The sequence below is a fragment of the Dioscorea cayenensis genome, chromosome 1 (genome assembly GCF_009730915.1).
Source record: "Dioscorea cayenensis subsp. rotundata cultivar TDr96_F1 chromosome 1, TDr96_F1_v2_PseudoChromosome.rev07_lg8_w22 25.fasta, whole genome shotgun sequence".
NCBI lineage: Eukaryota > Viridiplantae > Streptophyta > Magnoliopsida > Dioscoreales > Dioscoreaceae > Dioscorea > Dioscorea cayenensis.
In genome coordinates this window covers 1,294,460-1,315,882 of record NC_052471.1, presented here as the reverse complement: position 1 = coordinate 1,315,882, position 21,423 = coordinate 1,294,460, and the positions used below count along the sequence as shown (strand labels likewise).

The 21,423-nt window shown below is 30.8% G+C and overlaps 3 protein-coding genes across 5 annotated transcripts; 1 reads left to right on the top strand and 2 right to left on the bottom strand.

Annotated features, from left to right (window-relative positions):
• Positions 1-2,077: 2,077 nt before the first annotated feature.
• Positions 2,078-3,336, bottom strand: LOC120260348 (myb-related protein 308-like). The gene is made up of 2 exons (XM_039267801.1): positions 3,055-3,336; positions 2,078-2,614 (listed from the first exon to the last, which is right to left on the bottom strand). Exons 1-2 carry the CDS (start codon positions 3,315-3,317, stop codon positions 2,164-2,166), a joined length of 714 nt encoding a protein of 237 aa, XP_039123735.1. The 5' UTR covers positions 3,318-3,336; the 3' UTR covers positions 2,078-2,163.
• A 2,603-nt stretch (positions 3,337-5,939) lies between these two features.
• LOC120261985 (protein POLLENLESS 3-LIKE 2) lies at positions 5,940-7,906 on the top strand. The gene is made up of 4 exons (XM_039270019.1): positions 5,940-6,287; positions 6,364-6,576; positions 6,675-6,830; positions 6,929-7,906. The coding sequence occupies exons 1-4, from the start codon at positions 6,120-6,122 to the stop codon at positions 7,736-7,738; spliced, it is 1,347 nt and encodes a 448-aa protein (XP_039125953.1). The 5' UTR covers positions 5,940-6,119; the 3' UTR covers positions 7,739-7,906.
• A 33-nt stretch (positions 7,907-7,939) lies between these two features.
• Positions 7,940-11,837, bottom strand: LOC120261965 (synaptotagmin-2-like). Of its 3 annotated transcripts, none has more exons than XM_039269991.1 (12): positions 11,658-11,837; positions 11,006-11,104; positions 10,877-10,927; positions 10,673-10,796; positions 9,982-10,100; positions 9,752-9,853; positions 9,582-9,656; positions 9,287-9,363; positions 8,955-9,201; positions 8,528-8,881; positions 8,311-8,439; positions 7,940-8,217 (listed from the first exon to the last, which is right to left on the bottom strand). In XM_039269991.1, exons 1-12 carry the CDS (start codon positions 11,766-11,768, stop codon positions 8,089-8,091), a joined length of 1,617 nt encoding a protein of 538 aa, XP_039125925.1. In that variant the 5' UTR covers positions 11,769-11,837; the 3' UTR covers positions 7,940-8,088. The 3 variants fall into 3 exon arrangements, with proteins under 3 accessions (XP_039125925.1, XP_039125932.1, XP_039125941.1); XM_039269998.1 differs by lacking the exon at positions 11,658-11,837 and adding an exon at positions 11,323-11,328; XM_039270007.1 differs by lacking the exons at positions 10,877-10,927; positions 11,006-11,104; positions 11,658-11,837 and having other exon boundaries at positions 9,982-10,104; positions 10,673-10,758.
• Positions 11,838-21,423: the final 9,586 nt, after the last annotated feature.

The following is a 21,423-nucleotide window of genomic DNA, read 5'->3' as shown; positions in this document are numbered from 1 at the left end:
AATGGATTAATAGATAGTTTTTTTTTCTTTTTTTTATGAATTTGTTACTCATATTGATTCTCAATTTTTTTTTTTCTATTTTTCATACGTACTTTGTGATAATTACCTTAATTTTAAGCATAACTAAATGGACCCTAGTCAAATGACTTTTTACACCCTTTTCATGCATATATATATATATATAAACACACATACAAAGGAGCTTTGCAAGGTTATATATGTAATTTTGAGGTTTAATAAGAAATTAAGAAAATAACATCACATCATAATAGAGTAATACCATTAGGCATGTTTTTTTTTTCATTGTTAAAAGCTTCCATAATTCATTAATCAATGATATGTTAATCTATTGGCACGAAGTGTCTTTGTATAGAATAAATCATGTTGAGGAGGCGAGTTTGAACCTCAGTTCAGGTAAAATATAACATATGTCTATGAGATATTAACTCTATATTTGTGCATTGCTTGTTTATATTTGTCAAAACAAAAAAAAAACATTAATTAATAATCGAAAATTGCCAACCTAACATATATATATATATATATATATATATATATATAGGAAAAAGAAAAAGAAAGTGAAAGGTGGCGAGAATGTTAGAAAGAGACTTGTTTCTACCAACTATGAAATTATTCACAGCTAACCAAGTCATTAAAGAACTTTGATCCACTTAAAAGGTAAAGAAGAAATTAGTTTACTAATATATACCGGCAAATTTCAGCTGTCAATTCCTTCTTACTTATCTCTTATATTTGTTCTATTAATCCAAAGTTCATCTAATAAAATATGTTTTGATAAATTGATAAAATGGTATTAAAAAAAGGATTTATCGCAGTGAATAATCTAAAAAAATTTAACCCATTTTCATTGAGTTAATTTGGGTGGTGTACGTTCTAATGAATATTAATTACAAAGAGATACTAACAATTTAATTCCAAAGGTTTTATTTATTCTTGAAAATGACTTTGATTACTTAGAATATTATACATGGCTTTTTAGTTCAAATTCATCCACGAATTTCTTTATTTGATTATTTTTCTCGAGAACATATGACAATTAATGAAACAAACAAAATAGATAACTAATTAAGTCTAACAACAAATACAATTAAAAACCATCCCACCTACTCCCTTACCAAACATTACAATGATTCAAATAATCAATTGAAAAATTATACACTTAGAAAAGTATTAATAGAAGCTTCTATTAAATCTTTAGTTTAAGTCACGAAAGCAACAATTCATGTGGTATTGAAATGATACACAAACTAATTATTTCATTTTCATTAATATTTAAGCATGTTACATGTTACCGTTTTCCACTAATATTTAAGCAATACAGTACTTAGCTTACCGTTTTGTTTAAATATGTAATTATTTCAAAAAATATCTTTTTTTATAATTAAAAAAATAACATGTAATATTTTTTAAAAAAAAAGCGTAGCTAGCTACTCACTCATAATAAATATTAAGAAATAAAATATAGAGATGAGAAGTAGGGGCAGGAGAACAGGAGAATATAATTTATTATCAAACTACTTTTATAAATTCAAAAAATTTAATAATAATAAATTAATCTAATAACAATATCAAAAATAGAGTTTTTCTAATATACTGAGATTCTAAATGTAATTCAACAATAAAAGAAGAAAAAAAATAGAAATTATATAGAAATGAACTAACTAATTCCATAAGTTTCAACTTTATGGGGACCTTTAATTAGTTCCTAATTCCAGTGAGTTGGCCCCAACATCTTTGTCACATGTGATCAAACAGCGTCATCACGTGTTCCTAATGACGTCTAATCATCTGGGTAGTGTCATCTACCACGCCTCGTGTTCTTAATGATGTCTAATCATCTTGGTGAATATCTTTCTTGTCGTTATTACATGTCTTTTAAACCAGGACGACTTTCCTCCGTATTTTCTTTCTTGTCTTAATCGTAATTCCTCCACAGCTAGTAGAATTTCTTCTTCCTATTTTACATTATGTTTTATATTTCATATTTTTATTTTGTTTCAATAAACTGTGATTTATTCACTTTTAATAAAAAAATTTCATGGCAAATAACAACTAATTAAATATATAGAACAAAAGATTTCATTCATGCATATATACAATACAAAGTTAGGGTTTCATGGTGTATGTAGTGAAGAAGGATTCTTACATATATTTAACAAGAACACTATTATTACTAATACTAAGAAAGGGTTCATAACATTGGCATTCTTCTCTATTCTGCAACCCAGCTGAACTGCAACTAAAACACATGAGAGTTCTCTCCTTGCCAACATTAATATTATCCAAATACTTATTATCTTGAGAAGGAGGGCTAATGCAGAGATCTAGATTCAAGTCGGGGCATCGATGATTTTGTCGTCGAAGAAGTTCTTCTTGTTGATTCCATATTGGAGATATTTCTTCTTGAATGCTCTTGTCTTGCATGTTCTTGAATGATATTGTGAGATTAGAAACATTGTCAATATTATTGATAGGTTTATGAGTTAATGGATCTATTCCTCTACTTAATAGCTTCCTCCTTATATGTGTGTTCCAATAGTTCTTTATCTCATTATCTGTTCTTCCTGGCAGTCTTGCAGCTATCATTGACCACCTACAAATATACACACACACACACACACATGATGAATCTATTCAATTTTATGAAAAGAAAGTGTTAATGATATATATACACACATGATGAATATGTTAATAAGCATGAAGAGAAAGGGTTGATATATATATATATATAGACACACACACACACACACACACAATAAGGTTGTTTATTATAAGCATGAAAAGAAAGGAATGATATATATATATATATATACATGATGAGCTTGTTAATAAGCATAAAAAGAAAGGATTGATCTATATATACATGTACACATGTTGAGCATGTTAATAATCATGAAAAGAAAAGATTAATGATCATGAGTTTGATCATAAGCATGAGAAGAAAGGATTAATGATATGTGTGTATATTATAGCATGATGAGTTTAGTGATAATTAATTAGTAAGAATGAATTAAGAAAGGATTGAAGAATTACTTGTTGCCAAGAAGACTATGGAGCTTGATGATGAGTTCATCTTCATTATCAGAGAAGTTACCACGCTTGAGATCAGGACGGAGGTAGTTAATCCAACGGAGGCGGCAGCTCTTACCACACCGTTGTAAACCAGCAGCCTTAGGCAAAGAACGCCAACAACCTTCACCATGTACCTTGATGTGAGCTATTAACCTTTCATCTTCTTCTTTAGTCCATGCTCCTTTGTTTGTGTGTTCTTTTTCACAACATGGTGATCTCCCCATCTTCTTCTCTTCTTTCTTTCTTTTTATAATTACATGAACTTCTTCTTCTTCTAAAGATATATTAAACTTGCTCTTCTGTTTCTTTTAATGATTTGAACTTCTTCTTTATAAGAGATGGAGTGCAATGTTTAAAGAAAGGGAGGAGGGGATATAAAGGCATTTGACTTGGAGAGGAAGTGGGAAGCTTTGATCTTCTAGATGTGAGTTGGTGGGGAGTGGCCTCCTCCACTTCTTTATCATGTCATGATCATTAATTGTTTAGTATGTGCACATATATATATATATATATATATATGATATATATGTATATACCTACTAATAATTAATAAAATAGTAGTAGGTAATCTTTTTGTTATTAGAGATTGAAGTCATGAGTTGTGGGTTAAGAAGAGTAGTTAAGACTTTGATGGGATGATTGGTTTGATAGCATTTGTCATTGATCAATAACTAGAAGCAATCTATGGAATATTATTAATCTTTTTATTAATCATGGCCATTGATTTTAATATCAACATGTTAAATATATAAATAAGGCTTAAAATCTAGAGATACAAGTGTTTGAAAATGATTACAATTGGAGAAGAGGAAGTTGGTTTGGAAAGAGAAAGATGGTGGGTGGTGTTAATTAGTGGCATGATGAACTTTGACAGATGCTGAAATTCCAAAATGGCCCATTGGATTTAACATTTATTCAACATGTCAAAATGTCTCCAAGGTCACCCTCTTCATTTTTGTTGAGCTCAACTTGTCTGGTTTGAGAATCAAGCAAGCCCTGGTTCTAATCTATTATACAATGTTACATGTCCACATGAAAAAAAATTAATTATAATAAAAAAATTTAATGGACATATAGCAGTTGGTGATAGGCCGGGACCAGAGATTTGCCTGGTTCTCAAACCAAGCAAGTTGAACTCTTTTCGTTAGGTAAGATATATATATATTTGTGGCTTGATGAACCTTGATAGATGCTGAAATTCCAAAAATCTATCAATATATATATATATATATATATACACATATATTAGTGGCTTGATGAACTTCAATAGATGCTTAAATTCCAAAATGGGCCATTGGCATTATCTACATAGATAATTTTCTCTTTATTATTGTAAATTTTAAAACATGGTTGAGATTATTTAATATGATCATTAAGTATAAAATAAAAAAGTTTAAGATTTTAATTTATTTTAATACATAAATAATTAATATATCTCCAAAATTCTAATAGTTTAAAATTATTATTAAAAATTTTAAAGCTTTAAAATTAATAATGAGATCTCCAAAATAATACCATTGTCATCTTTAATTACAATGACCAAACTAAGAAAACATTTGACTCCCATGCAAGAGGGCGAAGATTCAACTTTCTCTCAATGCGTGGTCTAAATGACCATGAATTTTAATAGTTTTTAAAAAGATTAACGAAAATCTACATTGCATTTATTAAAACAAATTAAAATAAAATTTTTAGTTTTTATTAAATAAATTAGAAGGCCTAATTCTGAATTTTGGATTTAGTCATTTAATTAATTCCTTTGAGACTTCCCCACGTCATATAATTAATAAAACCTTTTTCTAAATTATTCCACGACAAATATTCCTTCTCTGGAGTCTTCACATAGGCCCTTTAATCAACTTACCATGCTTTTTTGTATAAAAAAATTATAATAATTATCATGGTGACTTTGAATTATTATGGTAAATATTTTTAAAAAAAACCTAAGATAAAAAAAAAAAAAAACAAAAACAAAACAAAAACCCTCCATGCTGGTCAAAGTGTCAAATAAGATATATTGATCTGGTATGGCTCACTAACCTCGAAGTGGACCACCATGGGCACATTGCGAGCTAGGCTGGTTTTAATTTTTATTTAAAAATATACAAATATAAAAAAATAATAAAATAATAAAAAAGTAAAAATTAGAAGCAATTAAAAAATTTTTAAACTAATCATGCCTCTAAGAGACAAATCATATTTAATGTCACTCTTTTTTTAATTGAGATAAAATTATGACAAAATTTTATGTGTGTGTATAATATACTTATTATTTTGAGATTATATATATATAAGAGATATTTTCACATATTTTATTAAAAAATCATTTAGTAAAATTTGATTTCACCTCTCATTTAAATATAAAATACAATTTCGAAATTTAAAATCATAGATATTTGATAAACCAACTACCATTTGGTCTATATTAGCACCATATTCCTACATAGGGTGTTTATGTTCTGCTAAAAAAACGAGCTTAAACCTCAATTCTAAAGAACGATAGCATAAATATTGTAGAGCTTTGTGCACAAAGCTCCTTTTCTGTGCACGTGATTTTATTTTTATTTTTAGATTATTCACTTAGTTATAAAAAATTTAAAATTTTTAATTAATTTTTTTCACTTATTTTATTAAGAAAAATTTTATATATAGATACAGAGTGAGAAGGTTGGTCGTAAAACCTGGCAGGCCTCCAGCCCAGAAAGGCCCAGGGTTCCGTTCCGGGCAGGGCCCGTCAGGGCCGAGGGCGGGACGGCCCGGATGACCCCTAGACATAACGGCTAGTTTTTCAAACGGTCATTTCCAACGTTCGAATCTCCAAATAGACTCCTCTTATCAACACCCCCCACTCTCCCTTCCCCTCAAGAGAACCTACAGAGAAAGAGACAGTGAGTGTGAGACATAGAATCCAAAGCTCACTTCTCCTTCTCTTCCTCCATTCTTCATCTTCATCTTCATCTTCATCTTCATCTTCATCTTCTCTAATTGACATTCAAAAGAATTTGTCAATCATTCTTTAAAGAAAGATGGTTCAAGAACTATGGAACATGAATGCACCACTAGGCATTCGTCCGAGCAAATCAGCACCATCATCTCCCATCAAACCCATCCTCAGAACACGTTCTGAGTCCTTCCATGTTGCACACAAAGTCCCTGTGGGTGACACACCATATGTCAAGGCTAAGAGAGTCCAGGTACATTCCCTTTCGATACTTTGATATAAAGTTTCGATCTTTCTGCTTGTTTTCTAACTGTGCTTTTGGTTTTTAGCTTGTAGATAAGGACCCTGAAAAGGCGATAGCTTTGTTTTGGGCTGCTATTAATGCCGGTGACCGAGTTGATAGTGCTTTGAAGGACATGGCCATTGTGATGAAGCAGCAGAACAGGGCAGAGGAAGCCATTGAAGCTATCAAGTCTTTGAGGAATAGGTGCTCAGATCAAGCTCAGGAATCACTTGACAACATTCTCTTGGATCTCTACAAGGTTTCAGACTCTTTTCCTTTTGATGTTTTAAGATTCAATTGAAGGAATTTAGTGCTCAATTTACTGAATTTGTGTTCTTGGTGGTGATGAATCAATAGAGGTGTGGGAGATTGGATGATCAGATATCTTTGTTGAAGCACAAGCTTCATTTGATTCAGCAAGGATTAGCATTCAATGGGAAAAGAACTAAGACTGCACGTTCTCAAGGGAGGAAGTTTCAGGTGTCTCTAGAGCAAGAAGCAACTCGTTTACTGGTACTAAACAAAGCCGAAACTTCATCTTCTTTGAATCTTTGCTTTATTTATACTCACTGAAAGGTTGCTAAAGTTGTGAACTTTGATAATGATGGCAGGGCAATCTTGGATGGGCTCTAATGCAGAAGGATGAGTATATGGAAGCTGAGGCGGCATATCGAAGAGCTCTTTTGATTGGTCCAGACAATAACAAGATGTGTAATCTTGGCATTTGTTTGATGAAACAAGGGAGGGTTGCAGAGGCAAAGGACACTCTCAAACAAGTGAAAAGGCCGGTAAACTCCTCAGATGGTCTCCGAGGTGCTGATTCTCATCTTAAAGCATTCGAGAGAGCTCAAGAGATGCTTAGAGATATTGAATCAAAAATACTAACCAGTGGTGGATCCAGGCTTTTCGAAGCTTTCACCGGATCATCATCGATTTGGCAACCTCAGCCTTGTAATGACTATCAAATGCCATTGCCAGAGTTTTTCCCCGATGAAAATGCCGCAAAACTTCCTCCTCCTCCTCCTCCTCCCCCTCCACCTCAAACATTGCTGCCTTGTACTAATTCACTTAACATCGATGCGCCGCCCTTTTATTTAAATTCATTGAAGAGCCACAACAGTCTTGCCCAGTGTCACGATCCTTTAGGAAACCTGAAGAGAACAAGATCAGGGAACATGATGGAGGAGAAGAAGACAACAGATGAAACAGTGAACAGAAAAAAATCGGTTTTTCTGCCGGAGTTACCTGACAATGACGCATTCAATGAGGCGATATTGGCGGCAGTGTTGGCTCCGGTGCTTGAAGACGCGGGCGGGGAGACGAGCAATAAAAGCCCAGCATTGGCTGGGGGGAAGATGGGGAAGAGGCTAAGAGTTTTTCAGGACATTACTTTGTCTTTGAGGTCCTCATCCAATGCCTGAATGCATACATACATTCATGACTGTTTAGTAGTAGTTGGTTAGGAAGGAGATGGTCTTGTTCTCCAGCGTTTTTTTCCTCAAGGGAAGCGTGGTGGTGTTCTATTTATTTAAATTCTCTTATTTGTACTTCCTGTTTAACAGAGCCAATAAATCCTTGAAATTTGATGACCTGATTTGTAGTCCCTGTTTAACAGAGCTAAATAAATCCTTGAAATTTGATGACTTGATTTTTTGTATTAAAAATCATCTATTATCCGCAAACATTACAAGAAGCCAAAGGAATGTATTTCAGAAAACAAGCCTGAAAATGCAGAAACAAAGAAATGAATTTACACATGTAAAAATTCATTCTATGAAGTTCTCCATTGTAGTTCAATCTGAATCCGGCCATTCTTCGAGTCAATGAGATGAAAATTTTCATTTATTCGCTTGTTAGTAACAACATCGGCAAGGTTAATAACAACATAACCAAGGTTTTCCTGGATGAAATAAGTAAAAGAAAAGCGAGTTCATCAAGATGATTTTACATCTACTACAGTAATGCTAAAAAACAGTGTATGAAGAGTCCAAACCTTGGAGTGTATGCCAATTGTCGATGGCCGACTAAAAACCTCTGCACGTATTTTATCTTTAACAGGTGGTTCTTCACACATGAACTGAAATTCTTCTCCCCAGCGAGGATCCCTGTTTTTCTTTATATGCTGCTTCCACGATAAAGAGAGACCTTTGTATATATATATATTTATGTTCTACTCTGAAACTGAATTCCAAATTAGTTTGGGTACGTACCTTGGTTTTCTTCTGGTCTCCTTTGAAAAGGATTTTAACGTAAGGATTTGTGTGATGCTTTCCCTCGAGATCTTGAGCTTCATGAACTGTAACCACGAGCAAACCACCACCTGATGGAGTACCATTAGGAGCCTTTTCAACATCATTTGCATCTTCAGTCATATCATCGGCTATCTCACTCTCTTTAAAAGGGTTATATGTTACTTCGACAACAAGCTGTCCTCGTGACTTCTCGTTTTGAGGATCATTAGAATCCATATTTTTAAGCAGATTTAGTGTCAACATTCTTGGTTTGTCAGGAGTAAGATCTCTCAAAGGAATAACATTTAAGCCCATTTTTTCATGTTTCCCAACCTAAAGATGTGAAAACTTGAATATTCAATGAATTGCAAATAGTAAATTCATAAATGAATAGATGGAAACATACCTTTTCCCAATCATAAACAAGAAGTTCCAAAGCCTGGGATTCAGGATCTTTAACAACCAATTTGAATTCCTCATTCCATTCAGGATTAAGGTTACTCTTCTTCACAGTCGTCTTCTTCGATGACAGCTTGTCTTCCGTGAGCCTTAGTTTCACATAAGGGTCTGATTTACCCATAAGGTCTTTCTTGTTTAACTTATGAGCCCTGATAACCTTTACATTCAGAATACCAACTGACTTCTTCAGGGCCCTGTTAGAGGGTAACAAAGCTTCACTAAGTATGGCCAATCAGGATGAAGATACGCTAGAAATTAAAAATTAATGAACTAAATTACTTTGAAATATCCAAAAGTGGAACTTCAAGTTGTCTTGGCCATAGATACATATTTGCTACCTGAATCTTGATGGTCTCCTGCAGATATATATATATATATATATATATGTATGTATAACATTAGAGAAGACAGGGAGTGAAGACGCGAAAACAGAGAGGATGTAAATTATTACAAAGATTAGCAAAAATGCATGAATAAGAATTTTGTAAGTTAAAGTTATTTCAAACTTCCGACTGATTCTCACAGCACATGCAACACTAATTCCAGTGAATAAACAAGTCAATAAATGAATTACCTGAACAAACCTGTAAAGACCAGGTATAGACATAATATCTGCTCCAAATAGTTTAAGCCCAAAGTCCACATATGGCTGAAAAGGAAGAGATAAAAGCTAAAGAAATTGCAGATATATGATCATAAATACCAATGAGATCAAGTACAGAACATCAATTTTCTTGATCTAACCTTTTCCATGAGAGAAACAAAAATATTTGCGAAACAAGGAAAACTAGGAACCAGTGGCTTTAAAGTAATACGTGGTGCAGCAAAGATTTGCAAATCTACCACCTGAAACTCCCAAAAAGAAACCAGTTACTAAGCATGCAAATTTTATTAAAGGAAATAAATATCCAATACTGGACTTTCATTTATGGGGTATTTTTCATTTTCATGAAGTACAGATGCAGATCAATGACCTGTGCAGTTGCTCTTAGTCCAAATGCTTTCAGCTTAACAGTGACATTTGGATTTCCAGCCCACTTGAATGAAGGTTCCATTATCAATTCCTTCTCATCAGTAATGTAAACTTTCATTCCTGTCTAATGTTTTTCAATTGGTAACAGAGAAAGAGAAATATGCACTTTAATAGTAGCATAAATATACAAAACTTGCAGGAACATCACCAGAAATGTCCAGAATCTGTGCTTACTGTGTTTCAAAGACTAGTCTCATAAAAAACTTCAGATCAAATTTGCAAAGGTTAATCATTTCGGAACAAGAAATCAGATGAACATTAAAGGAATAAAGAAAGAAATCAAATCAATTAGTAAATTAAGAAGGTCAATTGTTGAATTGCATTCATTTTATTTGAGAAACCTTTGCTTTTAACTCCCATTGGTCAGGTTCTTGCTCAGATTATGAGTGTTCTTTCTGCTACTTCTATTTCATACTTTCACTGGTGAACAGTAGGTCCTAAGAGTGCTACCTATTTGACACTTCTTGAGTCAATGGTCACAAAGATTTTGCTATTATAGTTAAGATTCAGTAAGATGTTAACCAGTGGTATCATTCAAAATGAGAAAAGGCTAGAAATAACAGATCGGTAAATCATCACATAGAAACTAGTACCTTAGAAAAGTAAGCAAAGAGATGGCTAAATAAACTGACCTTGAAAAATGGGTGGTAAGGAGCCTAATGTAAAAGTGCTAAATTCAACAGAGTCAATTTTATACTTTGCAGCATTCTCATCAATAATAGGCTTTGCAATTTCCTTTGCTGTTCTGCATATTGCCTTTAAACAAAACAGACATATCAGCAGCAACAAGAAAAAGCTCCAAAAGAGAGATTCAAGAGCTTGCAATAGCATCATACCTTATCTAGATAAGGCCACAACAATTGTAAGAACCTATTCAGCCAATCAACCTTCAAAGCAATTGAGAAAACAAGTTATTGGATAACAATCAAAGCTAATAAGATCAAGTTAAGCATGTAGATACAGACTCGATCATAGTCTGGGTTTTTCACCCAAAGGGGAATCTCAGGCAGCATCCGCTCTATCGCCATAGAATCATGTTCCACCAGTGGCCGAATCAAGGGATCCTAACAGCAAAAATGGCAAAAAATAACATCAATTGATTATATCATCTTCAAAATATAGTGAACCTCCATTGATATGCTTAAATTAAGATAAAATTTCATTGTTTACCCTATTCTCCTCTGTTTTTCATCAATAAAAACACACCTTGAGATTATTCATATAGCTAGAAACTTCAAATCAAATCCCAAACAAGCAAAATTAATAATTAAAAAAAAAACACCTTGACATCAGTGGGCTTGAAGTGGATGACAGATAATACTAAAACATAATTAATTTCCTTTATTCCAAATCAATCTAAACAGAATATATAAGATTACTCATCTTTTCACCAATACAAAAACATTAAAAATATAAAACTAGAAAGAATAGCAAAGCATGAATCCACACAACCGCGAAGCTAAGAAGTCAAATTCCACAAGATCACTCATTTCTTAATAAGAACCATGCACCAAAATCTTCAATAAATAAAAAATATAAAAAAGAATATGAAAACATAAATCCATGCATGAAAAAGTTCAAAATCAAATCCTGAACAGATGACAAAAAAGGAGGTACCTTGACATCAGTGGGCTGGAAGAAGATGAAGAGATAATACCCAAGAAAAACACCGATGGAAACACCGGCACTGAATCCAAAGAACCCAAAAATGGGACTCAAAAATCCCATCAAAATCCGCACAAATCCTCCTTCAATCCTCCAAAAAAATAACAACTTTGGAATTCACGAGCGAGAGATGAATTATTAGAGGTTTTAAAGAAGTATTAGGATTGGGTTCCACGACGAGGGAACATATGAACGGCTGCGATTCAATATCAGTTATTGACAATGACCTCGGGATGTGGTTTTCGGTGCAGACAAAGCTAAGAGCTGGATCAAAGGCCCAGCCCACCATGCGGGCCCTTAGAAAATATAGTGTAAAGGTGATTTTGTATATATACCCTCAACATTCCAAAATTAGATAAATAACCCATTTGAATTTACATAATGAAAATAAATGTTTAATTCTAAAAATAATAATAATTTATGTTTTCAAATCATCTAATCGTTTTCTAGATAAAATTAATATCTTATATGTATGTGTGTGTATATATAAGAATGAATCTACGCACGCTCATAGATTTTAAATCTAGGGAAGTTATTGTCAATCATTGTATTTCCATCCAATGGTTTTAATCGAGTTTTGAATTTCTGTCAAAGTTCTTATGAATAGTAGCATAATGAAAATTGGGATGCACAGTATTGTAAACAACGTTTAATATTATTTCTACTAATTTTCAACTCTAGGAATATTTTTATGAACGTCTGTAGATGATATTTTCTCGTATATATATATATATATAAAATAAAAAATTAAAAATTAAAATTAAAAATATTGGTGTATAATTGAATATCTCAATTTAAAAAATAAAAATGACAAGTGCTAACGATACATGCACAAACTGGGAATAAATCATTTAACTTATGTGCACTCACCTGACAACACAGATTTGTGCAGCAAATCATACTCACAATTAAAAATTTATTATTATCACTATATCCAATGAAATTCAAACTCAAGATATTTTAAGTGTCAATTTTATTTTGTACTTCAGATGCTCAGAATTTTATATGTATATTCCAATAAAATTTACATATAATTTTCAAATCATGTGCCAGCAACCCACGCCACCTGTCCAAATCTGGTTTTCAGTCTTTTTCAATGTAAGGAATTTATTTTTTTATTATCATATAAATGCACAATTATAAACTTTGACTTATGATTTGGTACAAAGCGGGGGTTATAAATATATTTAAAATCAAATATAAATATCAAATAATGGGACCATAAACATAAACATTTGATGTATAATAATATCAAGTAATAAATTATAATAAAAACCAAACACTATTATTAGACTCATAAAGTGTGACATATTATTGTTCAGATCAATTGCATCTTTATGGACAGAAACTAGCATCATGCTAATGCCATCATACTAAATAAATATAATATAATCTAAACAACAAGAGGAGCTACTTTGAACAAGCACATAAATAAAGGGTAACATTTATTTGAATATATAAATAAAAAACTAGACAATTTCATCTTACATAAGTTATTTTTTTACTATAAAAAAAATAATATATCAATCAACAAAAAAATCCCAAATTTATCTTCTTTTTTTTATACTTGTAATCAAGAGAAAACGATGTACTCTTTAAAAGTTTAGATGTTTATCCCGCCATTCAAATGTTGAGATTAATTTGCCATATTTTTTAAAAATAAAATTTGATATTTAATATTTATTTAAATCATACTGACATTCATACATGTTGTACTTTATTAATTTTGGTAACAATATATACTAAGATGAAATATACTAGTCTTCATATTAGATTGTATTATTTTTATTTTTATTTCAGGATTTATTTTCAATCAAAATCAGATACCACTAATAAAGAAAAAGGAGTTGAAAAAGCTTGAGCATAAACCAAATTATTTGTTTGAAAACTTTCTTAAAAGTTTTAGCAATTGTTTAAAGGAAAAGTAAAAAGCTTAAGGTTGGTAGAGCTTTAGCCTGCAATATAAATATTAGCCATCTTTCACATTCTGATTGCACCGTGAGATGGATGTTACTCTCAGTCCTACGTGGGACTATTACTTTTCTTACTGGTTCTTGTATCTTGTGTTGTTAAATGTAATATACTCTCAATGCCGTGGTAAATTTTAGATTTGTATTAGTAAATTTTACTATATGATTGGGCTTTGATAATTCAAATAGAAGTCAATGTACTAAAAATTTCATTTAAGCTATAAAAACCCTTTACACTTTTCTTGTTTATCGGATGTGAGACTATTATCCTATTTCCTATTTTATTATTATTTTTTTCTTACATTGTAAAAATTTAATGGGATTTTATACTGTATTGAGTTTTAGATTTACATTACTATTATTATTTTTTGTATGGTTTCTAATATCATGGTAGATTTTAGATTTATATTATTATTATTATTTTTTTGGGCTCTAATACCGTGTTAAATTTTAGATTTGTGAGCTCAAATATCTTGTTTTAGTTTTTATCCGATATAATTCTATTATTAAGTTCCATTGACTCTAATACTATGTTAAATTTTTGCTTTATGAATTTTGATACCATGCTTTAATTTTTATCCCATATAAGACTATTATTAAGTTCCATGGCCTGGGATACCATATTAGATTTTATATATTTATTAGTAGATTTTGCTAAATGATTGGATTATAATAATTCAAATGAAGACTAATAAATCAAAACCTCAAAGGTTATTAGTGCGTTTTTACTTGAGCCATATAAACCCCCTTATAATTTTAATTTTCATCCAACGTGGGACAATTATCCCACTCCATGATAAAATAATAATAATAATAATAATAATAATTAAATTAATAAAAATTTATAATAACTCTTCATTTTGTGAACCCATATTCAAAAGTATTCAGTTAAGGTATGTTGATCGTAAAAACTGAATAGATCACATGTTAATTGGTAAGTCCATCTAATGGCACTTATAACCCATATAATATATTAGTGTACTATTAAATTTATTTATTTTTAAACCATAAACTCTAAATTAATTAAGAATATAATACCGAGAGAAATATAAAAGGATTTGAACTAAAAGTCACAAGTTTTAATTATTTTTATTATATTTGTATTTTTATGTTTTTTTATAAATTTTTTTATATTAGTAATCAAAATTAAATTACTAGTAAACAAAGTTTTTATACATATATATTTTTTATCAAAATATTAAAAAATCTAGCCATCCGCCACCTATGGCCATCGATGACTTGCCTTAGCATGGGCGTGACCATCACTATCGCCCATTAACGGCTGGCGGGCTTCAATAATCACCCACATGTCATCCCTGCCACCAGTGACTATCAACACAACATCACCGACCACTGTCAATTAGCCTGTCTTCGGAGATCGGTGTCTGCTTGCCTACCGAGCATCTGTGTTGACTGACAATAAGAGATAATGATTCAAAAATTTTATTCGTTAGATTTAAAATCAGAAAACCGATGTTTTAGAAATATTAAAAAAATAAAAAAATATAAAAAAATTGTTTTTATTGTTATTTATTTTTTAAACACGGTGTTGTTTAAAAAAATAGATTGATAAATATGTTTTTTTAATTATGTTTTTAAACTTTAAAATTGATATAAAAAAAAATTAGTAACAATGCGGGATCCTAAATTAGGAAAAAAACAAAGAATTAGAAAAAATACGTGGACCCTTAATTGACCCAAGCTTTTAGTTAGTTGAGCCAATGCTATCAGTATGTTATTAAAGTTTTACTAATAAATGATCAGATAAATTTATAATAATTATATTTTAAATTTAGTTTACTAATGGTTTTATAAATGCATATTAATTTATTATTTGATAATAAAATATAAAAACAAAAGATTAATGTATCGACATGACTCCAACCTAAACCTGATTTTTTTTTTTTGATTAAATGTGGCAGATTTATTAAACCTAAACCTGATTTGCCCTTTTGAACCTTTTTATTGTAATTTCTAAATTTTTTACATAAAAAATTCTTATAATTCTTTTGAAAAGTGAAATTAAACACAATGATTTCACATAGATTATTTAAACAAACGGGATGGGCCCAACGATGAGAAGATTAAACACGGGAACTAACTTTCCACGTGTGGTCTCCAAAGTTAATGACAAAACTAGAGAGCATCAACGGCCAGATAAGTTCCAACGGTAAAGTTATCCATAATCCGACGGTCACAATCTGTTAGGCGGTTGCCGGCCTACGGTGGATGTCTCGGTGTACGGGAGCAACACTGCTTTGTTAGTTAAATTGAAGTTAAATTAATTAATTAAAACAAAAAAAAGAACAGATTCTCACTAATGCCCTTTTTCCCCTGTTTCTAAATTTATCCTCCTCTCTTTTTTTCTTTTTTTTTTTTTAATTATATATGCACATATATCAATAATTTTTTGGTCTATTAGATTTTAAACACTTATTTCACACAAATACACCTCCCTAATTTCTCTTAAATAGAATAGCATTTATCATCTATTATTGTCAACAATTAGATACCGATGTATGAACTAATTATAAAGAGGAGTCTAGGGTTTCAAATCCCTCACTAACTGATCTGCTCATCGGGGATTCTATACTATTTTTATCTCACTGCATATCCGGGGTTCAGATTGTTCATGCTTTATATTCATATAAAAAAGACTTTATCTATTATTAAAAAAAAATAAATTATCCGTTAAAAAAATATTTATACATATATATCATGGATTTTGTTCAATTAAAACTAACTCTTCTTATTCATATTTTTATACTTATTTAATAATTATGATCAATTATTATTATTATTATTATTATTATTATTATTATTGTTATTGTTATTATTAAATGTGAACAAAATAATTGGTAAGATCCAAACTTTCAACCTTTGGATTGGGTAGAGTATGAAAATACCAATTACCATATTACAGAAACAGTATTATTGTTATCATTGTTACAAAACACTAAAATCAAAATTAATAATTTATTAATAATAAAATAACAATTACAAAATTCTTCATCAATATTTTATTCAACATAAAACTAAATCCAGTAAAACTAAATAAATATTTTCATGAATAAAACTGACTTTAACATCTAACTCAACACTACATAAACAAACAGACAAACAAAATACATTTTTCACTGTACATATTAGTTTTGTTATTAATTAAATATCAAATTATTCTGTAAATAATAATAAATAAATAAAAATCAACTTCTCATGATTTTTGCGTGAGTCTCATGAATACCAACCAACTCTTCTGTACAGAATTTACTCTTTCAAAAAGAGAATAATGAAAGTAAAGTTCTAATAACTTCTAAAAATAATAATAAATTTAATATACATCGATCCAGATAGTTTTCAATAATTTTGCTTGTAAATTAAACAAGTGTCAAGGGCATTCCTTCAACCTACATAAAAAAATATATATATATAATAATAAAATAAAATTAATTAATTAATTAAAAAAAAAAGCAGTTGGAAAGATAGAGAGGAAGTATCCGTTGAGGCCTCTGTTTTTCCCTCTATAAAAAGGGAGCCACAAACATCACCAACCTTAAATCCAATCCCCAAACTAGGATCAATCGCTGTCATTTTTCTTCAATTAATCTTGTGTTTTTTCTTCGATTTCTCACAGATCGGTGTGTTTTTTCCCAATCGATCTAGTGTTTACGCTGTAAATTTCTGTAATTTTGCTAAAATTTTAGTTTTTGAAGCCCTAATCGATCGAAAAACAGAGATGGCGGGTGTTCTTATGGATCAATCGGTGGCGAATCGAAGAGGTGGAGCTAGAGGGATTGTTTTCAGATCTTATTGCCATTCTTCATCACCAAACCATCAAGGATTTCATCCTCGACCTCGCTATTCCACTCTCCCTTCTCGAATCGCTCCTCCTCTTCTCCCTCTCCCGATCCCCACCCACGGGATCGCCATGAAACCCCAGAGAAAACCTAGATCGGGTTTTAATTCGAGAAAAGAGCAGAGATCGAGGAGAGAAGACGTACCCGGAATCGTCGCCCATCGGAGGCCGGTTGAGATGCGCGATGATGAGGAGGAGGAGGAGATGGTGTTTGATGGATCGTTGTACTCGATCTCGCCACCGCCAAGTAGCCTCCCGTTGCCGAGGTTCTCGATGGCGAAGCCGAAGCCAGGGCCGGCGCCGGCGTCTTGCGTTGTAGAAGCCATCGGGAGCGGTGGCGGAATCGACGCCGGAGCCACCGATGATCTCCGCCGACTCCTGCGGCTTTAAAAATGGATCTTTTGAATCGTTGGCGGTGGTGATGATCTGTTTTTATTGTACAGGTGTCACTGTGCTATTGGCTGAGTGATGTTTATTTTTTATGTATTATTTTTGGTTGTTTTTAGTTTCTATTTTTCTATTTTTGCGCGCGTTTTTTTTAACTAAGGTGTGAAAAAATAGAAATTAGTGTATGGCTTTGTATTTGACTGCTTTATCTTGTTATATTACGGCGAAATATATATATATATATAGATAGATAGATAGATAGTGGTTTCTGACTTATGAATTTATGGAATAATTGATTGCTTTTATTCGAATTATAATATATATATATATATATATATCTATGGCTTTGTATTTGACAGCTTTATCTTGTCATATTAAGGAGGAATAAAAAAAGATTAATAAATAAATTATATATATAAGTCTTTCGAATGAAAGTAAAATTTTATTTATTTATTTATTTTAAATTAGTATACAAATAAGTAAACATAGGCTGTTGATTTTTATGGGAAGTTTTGGGCGGGCCAAAAGTGTACTAGATAATGCCATGTTATTATATGAATTGTATGTATATTGACAAAATTACCTTTTAATAATACAGAATTTATGTATATAGCAAAATAAATAGATCACATCAAATCAATTAAAAAAATCATCAAACTAGAAAAAAAAATACATGATTAAAGAAGATATTTAGATGAAAAGCTATTTGTTCAAGCATAAATATCAACCGATAAACCGTTTAACTGTTTTAAATTTGAGAAAATCTGGTGGCCTATGTAATTGTTGATAAGCTTATTATCCAAAACCTTGGGTTCAAAGATCAAAGGGATATAATGAAACTGGATGAATGAGAGAAACCAAATAAAATGGTAAATGAGTCAATTTAATTTTTTATTTTATCCTACTCGTTTTCGTCATGGCCCTCTCCATATGATTTGTTATCATATAGCCAGTAAGATGAAATAGGTCAATAGAATAAGGCTATCATATTCTATTGGCTGATAAAACAAAAGATAATGACCGAACATGATAATCTATTATATCCTACCGTCCTTATGTTATCTACCAAACGGGCTCATAGTATATAATTGTTTAAGTCAAATATTAATTATTTTAAAATTTTAATTATTGACTTTTTTTTGCTCGAATTTCTTTATAGTAACTTAAAGAAACAAAGTTTACAAAGATTGTAATTACTAATGAAAACTTGCAAAGGAAAAAAATATTTTTTTTTAGGATGATTGAGGACATTAAGCATCATTATCACTATTCAACAAGCAATTCATCATAGAATTTGACCTATTTTTTTATTTTATTTTATTGTGTCAAACATATTTAGAAAGTCATTAGAATATTTTTAAAATAAAGAGGTATGATAATTAAATAGTAAAGATAATATAAATATGTATTTGTGAAGAATTGTTAATGCCGAGATTTTGCAAATTAAAGTTGAGCTATTTCACAAACAAGAGAAAACCAAAACTAAACCTGCAAATAAATTGAAAGAGGAGGCCAAGGATCTTTAACCCAAAATGCTTCTCTGATATTTGAACTGTACAATCCTAAATTGACCATGATAGATATTGATGTTTGATATATGTAAGAAAGAAAAAATGAACGAGCCTTGATTTAACTAAAAAATTACTAAAATTAAGTACTCTTTCATGTTAACATTGCTTATAAACTCAATGAAATTTAGATCCCAAGGTATCATTCTATACAAATTTTTTTTTTTCTCTTTTCTTCACTTATTTATTTATTGAATTATTTCTTAAATTTGGTAAAATAGTACAGTGTTTCAAGTGATAAAAAGATGATCAGCAATGAAAAGTACAATATACATTAAATTTATAAATTTCTCTTTGTATGGAAAAAAACCTTGTGCAAATCCCTTTAAAAGTATTTATATATATTTTTAAAATATTTTTATTTTACTTACATATAAAAATATTGAATGAATTCATGAAAATATAGATTTATTTCTCCAGTATCAATAAATATAAAATAGTGAAATAATTTAGTCTTTTTAAAAAAACTTTTTAGTTGATCTTCAATGGGGAAGATATATAAATAATTAATAATAATTTGTTAGTGATATATATATATATATACATATATTTGGCAAAAACAAGATTTGGACTACAAGCCCGCATGCACAACCGTCGATCCAATACCATCATTGCTTCCATCGAGTCTTAAATTTGAAATTTTTGAATGCCCCATTACTGATTTTCACAATGGGATCAAGTATCATTTTGCTATGAGAACTTTGGTATTTATAAGCTATATAAACAAATATCATTTTTTATATGGTTATTAAATTACATTCATACTGTAGGGATATGCAAGATAAAAATACTTTGAACATTGTTTTAAATTAATATAAAATATGGTTGTGCTAATGAGATTTTTGTTTTTAATGTTTCATAGCTAGCGTGACATTATGAGTTTGAAAAACAAAATAATTGTGATTATTTCATTATATATATACTTCTTTTGATAGTAAATATTTTTACTAACATATAAATATATTCATTGGAAAATACAATGAAACAAAGTAGGTTGTGGGATGAAATATTGAAGAATTAAAGTTTTGTTTTTCACTCGATGATGAGTCCAATGATTCAATAGGCCAAGAGAACTTTGAATCATTAATCTTGGCCTATTAGTATCGGGTTCTTTGTATAGGGTGCTCATTTCGGATGAGACCCGAAATTGAGTTTCAAAACTTAGTTATGGTGATGTTATAAATGTGTTGGGATATTAACTCCGTATATATCTAATTACCCTAAAATATTTGGTACTTGTCTAATTATTAAAAAAACATATGAGTGGCCATTATAGTCACCCTCTCATAACAAGCAGTTTGAGCAGATAAAATATCAAAAGGGTTCTTCAACCACTTAGGAAGGGAAGAACACGGGGGAAGTGATCTATCACTTATGGCATGCATTTCGTCGAAAAATGAGAGTGAGGCCGTGGAATTCAGATGTTTAATTGGATTTCTATAAGATTAAAAAATATTTTGAAAATAAAGAGAAATGAATTTTTATAGGATGACTCGAGTCTCCCATTTCAAAATAACCAATTCCCCCATTTATCCTTAAATGAAAACTCTCTGGCATGAAGAAAGAGCCGCAAAATGACTCTCTCTGCCTTTATTTTCTCTTTCCATACACTATGATTTTTTACCGACAAATTAAGCAATCGTTGCCCATCCTTAATTCTCTACATGCATATAAACTAATTATTTCCTTATAAATGCCGAGTTGTGACATTCTAATGAAGTAAATCATAAATTTTCAATTAAGTAACTAATTCAATAATTATCCCCCCGCGCCATAAAATTCAAATTTCCTTTACTCCCGCCACTCAAGTCCGCTATTCCTCAAATCAAAATCTTAACCCTACACGCGGCACACTCCCATTGGTCTTTAACTCCTTAAATCTTTTGTCCTCTTCTCTTATCCTCTATCTCAATCTTGTCCCGCCGGCACAGACTAAC